Below are 11,144 nucleotides of genomic sequence, written 5' to 3'. Positions count from 1 at the left end.
TGAGAATCGGTTATCGCACATACACTTGTACGGACAAGTGGGAGTTTGTTGGAGCTGTGTCCTCCAGTTAGTGCGGATAACGTCATTGCACATACACTTGTACGGACAAGTGGGAGCTTGTTGGGGCTGGTGTCCTTAACAGTTAGTGCAAGGATTTATAAATCTCTAAAAGGATCAAAGGGCATACTTTTGGTATTATTATCAGTTGGTCCACGTTTATCAATAACGGTTGGCTTGCTAGATAAGTTTGACGTTATTGTCATACAGATGGCGGTGATCAACTGGTCCCTAAAAGTCACACCTATAGGATACGTTTGAGAGATGTGACGGTATGAAAATACAGTCATGTTGATGCCTAAAATGACTAAGCAGTTAGTCGGAGTTATTGACTAGTAATTAGTCAAACGCGATGTTGAGATAATTATTTAATACGGATTAAATAATACGGGCTAAGGCGAATTAAGCGGTTAATTCGTAAATTGAATATAAACGATTTATATTTAATTAATGTATATTGAATTAATTTATTATACAATATCGTCTTTGTCGGACAAGTATTAATATATCGACTGAGTCATGTTATTAGTTGATATTTTAATAACCGATAACCGATGACGATTTATGATAAAATCCCGTCATATACATTTAGCAAAAATTGAGTCAAACCACGAGTTAAAATAAGGAGAAAGTGGAAAGCCCACTTCCTCCCTAACCCACGGTTTGGTCGACCGAATGGAACAAAAAGGGGAGTCCCTCTCCTTTTGACCTAAGCATCATTTTTGCAAGAAAATTAGGGTTTTGGAGAAGAATTCTCTCTGAAACCTAGATCTCTCATCAGAAAACTCACATAAACTCTCTCAATATTGCAAGTCAATTAGAGAGCACTTTCTAGCACAAAGGGGCATAGTCTCAGACGGTCTTGGGTGCAACGATTAGGAGGAAATCTACTTTGATTTCTGTTCTTAGGCCGCATTCACAAGGACCCGAGGTTGATTCTTTACCTTTTATCGTTTCTCTTGTATTTTGTTTTATGACTATAATTCACATGTAAATTTGCGTTATAATCCTTAAAATTTAAGGGAATTTTACGGATATTTCCCTACAATGCTCATATTGCACAATCTAGTAACTATTTTACTGATTGGATTATAGATACAGGCGCATCTGACCATATGACTTATAATATTGATTTGTTACATAATAAAATAACATTGAATCCTCCTATCTTGATTGGCTTACCTGATGGCACTCATAAGAGTGTTTCAATTTCTGGAGATGTTTTTTTGACACCTGAAATCACCTTAAAACATGTGCTTCTTCTTACTGATTTTAAGCAGAACCTGTTGTCTGTTAGTAAATTGATAGATAACAATAATTTGTCTGCTATTTTCTTGTCTGAACATTGCCTGTTTCAGGACATTTCCAGTAAAAAATGTGTAGCCACAGGCAAGAGGATATGAGATCTCTATAAATTTCAGGATGCTAATACTCAACATCTAGTTGATAATGTTGCTGCTGTTGTTTTGAACCTCATTCAATCTTCTGCTAGTACTAAACTTAGTATAAATGTTTGTAATAAAGTACAATCTGATGTATTTTTACTTCATTCGAGACTTGGACATATTTCTTATGATAAACTCAAGGTTGTAAGTAAAAGTCATGCTATTAAATCTTGTAAATTTCAATGTGAAACTTGTGTGCTTGCTAAACATCATCAGTTACCTTTTCCTACTAGTAATTCAAGAGCTCTTCATAATTTTGAATTGTTACACATGGATGTTTGGGGGCCATATAGGACACCATCTTTATCTGGTGCTAAGTCTTTCTTAACAATCTTAGATGATCATTCTAGGAACACTTGGACTATTTTGTTTCAAACAAAAGATCAGGTACCTAATTTGGTAAGAGACTTTTTGCTTATATTGAGAAACAGTTCAAGGCAAATGTCAAGATTGTAAGAAGTGACAATGGTTCTGAGTTTTTGCATCATACTTGTGGCCAATTGTTTAGAGGTAAAGGCATTATTCATCAGACCAGTATAGTAGGAAGACCACAACAAAATGGTCGAGTAGAAAGAAAGCATAGACACTTGCTTGATACTGCTAGATCACTAAGATTGCATGCTAGTTTACCAATCAGATTTTGGGGTGATTGCCTCTTAACTGCCACTCATCTTATAAATCTCATGCCTTCCCCTACAATTGATTGGAGATCACCCTTTGAGGTGCTCTTTGGCAAGTCACCTGATTATTCTATATTAAGGGTCTTTGGTTGTTGCTGTTATGCTTCTATGCCCCTTATATACACTGACAAATTTGGGACAAGGGCTAGGAAATGTATTTTCTTGGGTTACCCAAATAACCAAAAAGGATACAGGCTTTATGACCTTAATACTAGAAAAGTATTTGTAAGTAGGGATGTTGTTTTTAGAGAAGATTCTTTCCCTTTTCAGAATATAACAACAAGTACAACACCATTGGTTAATCCAGCTGACTCTACCTTAATCATTTCAAATAAAAATGTGCCTGGTAATCAAACAGCTGTGGGAGTACAATCTCCAGTAACTGAAGTTGTCACTGATAATTTGCAATTAGACAGTAATACTGAGTCTGATACAGAGTTTGTTCAGTCTGGTCCAACCATAAATAATGTAATTCCTGATATTCACATAAGAAGATCTGGTAGAAATACTGGTAATAACATACCTGATGAACAAATAAGGAGATCCAGTAGGCCTAGACAACCTTCAGTTGTCTTGCAAGACTACCACTGTGCTATGAAGTTGTCAGGAAATCAGAATGCTAGTGCTTTGCATACTGTTGTTCTGCAAGAAATGCAGGGTTTCAGTCATCAATATGTTGCATCCATGACAAATGTTCTACAAGAGCATGAGCCCTATACTTATTATCAAGCCAGTAAGGATCCCAGGTGGATTGAAGCCATGAATAAGGAAATTAAAGCTCTTGAAGACAATAAGACTTGGCAACTCATGCCACTACCAGATGGAAAGAAAACTATAGGTTCAAAATGGGTGTTTAAGATAAAGTATAAAGCTGATGGCAGTGTGGAGAGGTTTAAAGCAAGACTTGTAGCCAAAGGGTATAATCAGGTCAAAGATAGAGATTATACACATACATTTTCCCCAGTTGCAAAGTTTACCACTGTCAGGGCTCTATTAGCCATTGTTGCAGCCAAAGGATGGCCACTTTATCAGTTAGATATCAACAACGCATTCTTACATGGCCATTTGGATGAAGAAGTTTACATGAGGCCACCAGAGGGTTACAAGATTGAACCTGGTCAGGTCTGCAAGCTCACTAAATCCTTGTATGGCCTTAAACAGGCATCAAGGCAATGGAACAAAGAATTTTCCAAATACCTGCTCAGTCAAGGGTTTCAACAATCAAAGCATGACTATTCTTTATTCACTAAGCTTCACCCTACCAGTCAAAAGTTTGCCATTGCATTAGTCTATGTTGATGATGTACTTCTGACTGGGAATGATGAGCAGGAGATTCAACATCTTAAAGAAGGTCTGGATAGAACATTCTCTATCAAAGATTTGGGATCAGCAAGGTATTTTTTGGGACTAGAGATATCAAGGAATGATACTGGTTTACTGATAAATCAAAGAAAGTACATCCTAGATATCCTAGATGATATGAAAATGGAAGACTCAACAACTGCAGACTTCCCTATGCAGAGGGGGCTTAAGCTTAGCACTGACTCAGGAGAGATTCTTGAAGATCCAGAGAAGTACAGAAGACTGATAGGGAGGTTATTGTATCTAAACATGACTAGACCTGACATCTCTTATTCAGTACAGCACCTGAGCCAGTTCATTAGTCAGCCAAGGCTCCCACATTTTCAAGCTGCTGTACATGTGTTAAAATACCTCAAGAAGACTGTTAATTCTGGATTGTTTTATCCTGCAAATTCCGACTTGCAGTTAACAGCATTCACAGATGCAGACTGGGGACAATGCTCCTTTTCCTGCAAATCATTGAGTGGCTACTGTATTTATCTGGGACAGTCACTTATCTCTTGGAAAACTAAGAAACAGAAAACTGTTTCCAAGAGTAGTGCAGAGTCAGAATACCGCAGTATGTCTTATACAAGTTCAGAACTGGTGTGGCTTGACAGTTTGTTAAAAGATTTCAGAGTTGCAGTACCAAAACCAATCCCTCTCTTTTGTGACAACAAAGCTGCCCAACATATATCATTAAATCCTGTCTTCCATGAACGAACTAAACACCTGAGCATAGACTGCCATTATGTTCGAGATAAACAAGATGAAGGCTTTCTCATTACTAAGCATATCAGAACAGGAAATCAGATTGCAGACATTATGACTAAACCCTTGGGCAAAGATCAGCATCAATTTTTGACAGCCAAACTTGGATTGGTTTCAACCCCATCTCAAGTTTGAGAGGGGAATATTGACATATAACATATGACAATAGGGTTAGTTATAAGTTAGTTATAAGTTTGTTATAACTACCTAGAGTTAGTTAGCCTACAAACTATAGTTAAGATGAGGAAAGTCGGTGTATGTAAGCTATAAATAGCAAGAGATCAGATCATTGTAACATAACTTTCATATATGATATTCTTACACAAATTACATTCACTAATACTCTCTCTACATCATTAATCTCTACATCAATACAAGTTATTGGTGTTTACAGATTACGATCTGTTTGGTATATTAGTTGAAAATGTAGCTAAAGTTTTTTTAAAAAAATAATTGGAATCTAAAGATATAGCTTAAAATTAAAAGCTGATAAGTATCTCGGTAACTTCTAAGGCGGTGTCTATTTCATGCACGTAATGAATTTTTTTTTTTTTTTTTTGGACAGAGTGAAGGAATGCCAAGCTACATAGCATTTTTCGCTATGTTGTGTGTAAGGAGTTGGAACTTGATTTCTCGTATTTAGACTTGTCAAATTCTAATCCGATTTGACCCGTTTTATTTAACGGTCAAGACTCGAAGATCTCGACCCGAACAACCGAACCCGAAATGATCTGTTAATTTAAGGTCAAAACTAACTCGAATGGATAGGCCTGTTGCGTCAAAGATATTGGCGATCGCATCATGACCCATATCAATCCAAATCATAGTCGAATAAGCAACATGTGTTAATATCAAAAGTGGATAAAGATCCTCTTCATTACCTTAGCTTACTCTCTCCATTACCTTTCAACGGATGAGATTTTGTTTCGGGACGATCTATCGGTCAAGTGTTTTGATGAAGAGGAAGGAAAATAATAATTTTATATTAGTGTATTAGTAGTAATGGAGAGGATCTTTATCCACCAAAAGTCACTAAAAATATATAAAAGTGTCATCATCTTTGATTGATCATTATCGAAAGGGTAGTTAATAATTATGAAAATCTCTTAATCATGAGATCAATTGTTCGATCTCTATTTGTGAATAAAAAATGAGTAAACTTTAACAACCATTTATATTTTAAAGAGAATATATCCCATAAGTAGATAAATAAATTTTTTTTTGTGACAGTAAGAGAAAAATGACTTACAATATCCCATACGTTACAAAGTAAACTATTCGACTTAATAGCATAAAGATTACATACAATTTATTTAAAATTAAGAGTAAATTAAAAATAACTCCCTTTTAAAATCCTGTTTTTTAAAATTACTCCCTTATATAATTTTTTTCCTAAAATTACTCCCCTAAATTACACTTTTGTAAAAAATTGCTTCAAAACTCCAATTTAGGTGACTTATTTCGTATGTTTTTTAACTTATTCTCTATTGCTATACCTTTGAAAGTATAAATTTTCTAAGTTACAAATGGAATAAGTTCAAAAATATACTGAATAAGTCACCTAAATTGGGGTTTTGAAGCAATTTTTGATTAAAGTGCATCTTAAGGGAGTAATTTTAGAAAAAAATTATATAAGGGAGTAATTTTAAAAAACTGAATTTTAAAAGGGAGTTATTTTTAATTTACTCTAAAATTAATTATTGTTGTCACATCAAAGTATCAAAGTCCCTTAGGAGAACAAGACAATTTTTTTTGGCAGCTGTAAAATTGTAATGTTTACATACTAAGGGAGTAACAATACGACTCTAAAGAGCCGTACATACATACTCCAACATTATTGAAAAATAAAGTATAATTTCCTATTAAACTAGAACGGTAGATGAGATGTCGGGTAACGACAACATGTTGGTGGAGTGCGGTAGCTTGGACTTGAGCTTCATCATGCGTGTCTTCTACCACTACAAAAAAAAAAGGTTCCATAGCGACGACGACATTACGACGGCCACACAGGCCGTAGCAAATAAAATCCTGCGACGGGTCTTGCGACGGACACTTAGGCCATAGAAAATAAAGACCATCGATACATTTGCCCTGACGAGTGATGGGAACAAGATGCACTTACGCCACGAGGATGTAGAAAGGGAAAGGCGAAAGCAAGCCAAACAGACTTGCCTCTAATGGAGAAAAATCTCCTACATCTTGAAGAACCAATTTGACAGACCAAAGATCAATAACCCAAGTAGCCACACCAGTAGACGAACCAATACACAAATCGCTCCTCAACCAAATGCCTGGCCATAAACAACATAGGGAACCATCCTAGGATGCAGCCAACATAGACCGGACACAACCTCCTCTCGTCATTATTCTTATATATGATAGATTATTATTAGGGATAACAAAAAGAACAGAAGACAAATAAACACCATCATGGATAATGATGAGATGCAGACCACCGAATCCAACCAAACCAACACCTCTTCCTACCCAACTTGGACCTACCGATCACACCTCAAACGAAACAAATCTAGGCAAACTCTGGCCCACTACATTCAAAGACAACAGAGGACCCACAGAACTAATGAAAGGCAGACAAAGAACCTGCCTATACCAAAGGACACAACCACCAGTATCGACCCCAATCAAAATCCCAAGAACAACACAGACAACCTTACATTCAACTCGATAAAGAGACGAAGACCCAAACCAACACCATAAGACATCCAAAATGAACCCGATAAGTGGGGCAAGGGGCAAGGGGGAGGGGAACACCATATCGGTCCAAAAAGTAAAGCCACATAAGCCACAACGACTCAAAACAGTTGAAAAAGGCCCATCCCGAGGGCCTAATTGGTGGGGGAGGGGGAGGGAAATACAAAAAGGACCCAAAGAACAACCACATAAACAACCATGACTCGAAAAATAAGGGTTATAACAATCCTAAAGACAGACTGAAACAGATCAGACTGGGGGAAGCCTTGCCAGGGGTGGGGGAGGGGCGCGAGGGCTCGGATAACAAGCCTCCGGGTTGCATGCAAAACCATCTAACAAAGGACCGGGAAACAGAAGATTGATTGGGTCAAAGGAAGACCACCGAGGTAGACAACACCACCAACACCGTCGATGGGATCATCAGGAAGCCATTGAAAACATAACTTAGCGGGGTCAGAAAAGGAAAGTAGGATTATAAGAGAAGATGTGATTAATCGTCGGAGATGAGCCAAGGAATGGCCCCATCTCCGGCAAAAGGGTAGGAGAAGATGGGAGAACAGAGGGTGGAATGAGGAGGTGGCGGAACAAACTGTATTAGGTTTAGGGGTTTTTCTAGAGAGAAGGCGATAAACTTTTTAGTGTAATATTTAGTTTATAGTTATATATACACGCAAGATAATAATTATTGCTGCCATATCTTAGTAAACTCTTAATAACGAAACCGACTTTTCTGTCCTGTTTTATGTGATCTCATGCATCTTGTGTTTCACTATACTCCTCTTAACACAATATTAATTTACGTGAAATTAGTATAAATTTCGAATGTTAATATGTCACAAGATAAAAGTAATGTGATAGAAAAATGAAAAAAAAAAAAAATAATCTCCTTGATAACATGGTGTTGGAGCATGCTGATTCGCACCCCCATGATCGTACATATTGAGTGTTTGATTGAAAATTTCACAGTTAGCATTTAGCAAGAAAATCGAAATATAATGAAGAAAATTACAAAAACATGAAAATAGGTTTCTATCAAGGTTTTATACTAAAGTCAATTGGTATAGCACACCTATTATACTTCATAAAGTAGCTAGATCCCTATTTACTTTGTCAATGTGCTAGACCAAATAAAAGGATTATCTTAACAAAAATATTTTAGATAGACTAAACGTTGTTCTTTATGCCTAAAATTTCTGCGCATTTTATTTGATTTAGCTTTAGTTTATTTATTTTTGCTCAGCTCAGTTCCATCCAGTTCAATTATATTAGTTCAGTTCACCTTAACTGCATTCAATTCAGCTCAGTTAACAATAAGAGAGCCCAATAAGAGCCTAACTAGCCATATAAGAACTCGGTATATAACACTAAAATTTGGAAAGAAGAAAACCCAAAGATTTTAAAAAAAATTAAAATTTTTCATGTAACACGGTGCTCATTACCACGAGGCACGAACATGTCTGTATAAGAACTTGGCTACTTCGTTGAGAGGCCTATGTCAAATTTGTAACACGGTACTCATCCCACTAATATGTCGTTCACCAAACAATCTCAATATAAACAATGTAATCTACTTTGTCACTGACGATTTTGCTGATGTATGATCGTAGAACAAAGTTACGGTGCAAAGGGTAACGATCCTTAAGAATGAGGGAGTGGAAACTACTCGAGTAGCCTGGGCTTGGGTCTGCCCTTAGCTACACCGAGGTTTATGGGTGGATCAACTCTTTTAAGCCGTACTATTGGAGTTGAACTTGGGCTTGATTGGTTTAATTGTGCTAATCGTGTTCAAGATGTTAGGAGTAATGTCTCTTGGATTTGTAAAGGGATCCTTTGGGGTGCTGAAATCTTTGTTAAGCATATTGCCTGGATTGTTGGCTCTGAGTCAAATTTGAATGTGTGGACTAATCCTTGGGTGAATGGTTTGACTCCTATCCCGAAACATTATGATCTTCTCCATGTTGATCCTTCCCTCCATAGTTTGAGAGTTAAGGATCTTATTTCTGCCAACAATTCCTGGAATGTTGACATGGTAATGAATTTCTTCGAGGATTCTTTTACTGCTAAAATCTTGGCTATTCCGCTTAGTAACGAAGTCAAGGAGGATTCTGCTTGTTGGAGTGTGTCGAAGAATGGTGAATATTCTGTCAAGAAAGGATACTTTGATGCTTGGCGCGAACACTGGAATTTGACGGCTAGTGCTAAAGATCTGACTCGAATTTCATCGGGATGTAGGACTTTTATTAAAAAATGTTTGTGGCATCTTCCTGGTCCAAAAAAATGGAGTATTCTCCTTTGGAGAATTCTTACCCAGACCTTACCTGTTGGGCGTGAATTCGAGAAGAGAGGTATTGGTGACCGCTTGGTTTGTCGGCTTTGTGATAAGCAATGTGTGGAATCCCTTGAACACCTCTTCCGTGATTGCGAGTACACGTCAAGGTTGTGGAGCGCGAATATCCTTGGTATTAATGCTAATAGTGGATCTAATATTAGTATTCAAGATTGGATCATCAATTGGATTAATTTATTAATGAAGGAGAATAGCATTGACGGGGTTATTTCATTTATGTGCACTTTGTGGATCAGTTGGATTACTCGTAACGGGCAAGTGTTTGGTCATGAGCCTTTGTCTCCTATTGGCTCGCTTCGTTTATATGAGCATGATTTGAGTTTGAATATTGCTGCTGAAAAGGAGAGGACCGATAATAGGAATAGGCTGACTAGTACTCTTATTTCAGATGATGGTGACGCTAATTTACAGGCCCTTCAACATGGAAAGGCGTTTTCTCTTATTGGTCCTGTTTTATGTGAGGTTCACTACCTTATTTATACGGATGCTGCTTGGCGATCGGACCTTGCTGCTGGTTTGGGTTGGGCGGTTAAGAAGAGTAATGATATTGGAGCTGTTATTTACACTAATATGCGACCAAATCGCTATGCCCAAACTGCTGCCCAAGCTGAAGCCTTATCCATTCTGGAAGCTCTTCAATGGGCTAGGAGAAGTAACCTTCTGCATGTGTGTATCTACTCGGATTGTCTGCAAGTTGTCGGTCAAATCTTGGATTTCATACCGGTTAACAGTGACACTAAAGTCATTGTTAGCGATATCTTAAGTGTAGGTTGTTATTTTCATTGTCTTTCCTTTTGTTATGTTCCTAGAAATTGCAATAAAATGGCTCATAGACTAGCTACGCGAGCCATTAGAATGTAAACTATTTTCTTTGTCCACCTGTCAAAAAAAAAAAAAAAAAAAAAAAAAAAAAAAACTCTTGTTTTTTGGACGCGAATCAAATTCATGCATAAATTTAACATTTATTTTAAATGGCTCAACGCAACTTTTGTGTACGATAATTTACCACAGATTTTCATATTAGACTAATTTTCAACCTAGTCAAAACTAATTTAGTACGCAAGTCTAATGACTCGAATCGTGCTCCAAAAAGAGTGATTATTAAATATTACAACTTGATAAATAAGTGTTTGATAGTGCAAATAAGTGCCTTGGTTACAGACTTACAGGTGCACGATATGAAGGCAACATCACATAATAACAATCACCGCATATTCTCCAGAAGGCTATATTCATTGAAAAAAAAAGTTAAAATAAATGTGATAATTTTATGATAAAAATCTAAATTATGAATATTTTTAGATAGAAAGTTAGTCAGAGACGAAGCTCGGGTATGGCCGAACGGGCCATGGCCCGGGTGACCTTTTAAAGTATAATTAATACATTGTAATATATGGAACAATAGTTTATAGTAGCAAAATGGTTAACTTCTTCACGCTTGGACTACTTCTCTAATGGTCGTAGGTTCGACTCACTGAAGCGCCTTTTTTAGCTTATGTTTTGTGCTTTTTTTTTTCTTTTACAATTTTTTCTTATGAAGCGTCGATTATACTCCGCCCTCAACGACTCGAGCGCTGATTATTGACCCTCAACGACTCGACCTATTATATTTAACATTTGCTTTTGTTTTTTTGTTCTTTTTTCCTTTTACAATTTTCTCCTTAAGCGTTGATTATACTCCGTCCTCAACGACTCGACCTATTATATTTTAACGTCAACAAGGACCTTTGTAATTACAAAGTATGGAACCATTTTTGTCATTGGGATTGGTCCTATTAGTAAACAATTATT

At 36.8% G+C, this 11,144-nt stretch overlaps 1 protein-coding gene across 1 annotated transcript; it reads left to right on the top strand.

Moving 5' to 3' along the window:
- Positions 1-8,714: 8,714 nt before the first annotated feature.
- LOC141641043 (uncharacterized) lies at positions 8,715-10,214 on the top strand. The gene has a single exon (XM_074449721.1). It carries the CDS (start codon positions 8,715-8,717, stop codon positions 10,212-10,214), a length of 1,500 nt encoding a protein of 499 aa, XP_074305822.1.
- The last annotated feature ends 930 nt before the right edge of the window (positions 10,215-11,144 follow it).

Source organism: Silene latifolia, chromosome 1, assembly GCF_048544455.1.
Source record: "Silene latifolia isolate original U9 population chromosome 1, ASM4854445v1, whole genome shotgun sequence".
Classification (NCBI taxonomy): domain Eukaryota; kingdom Viridiplantae; phylum Streptophyta; class Magnoliopsida; order Caryophyllales; family Caryophyllaceae; genus Silene; species Silene latifolia.
The sequence above is the reverse complement of the archived record's forward strand: the minus strand, read 5'-3'. Positions and strand labels throughout refer to the sequence as shown.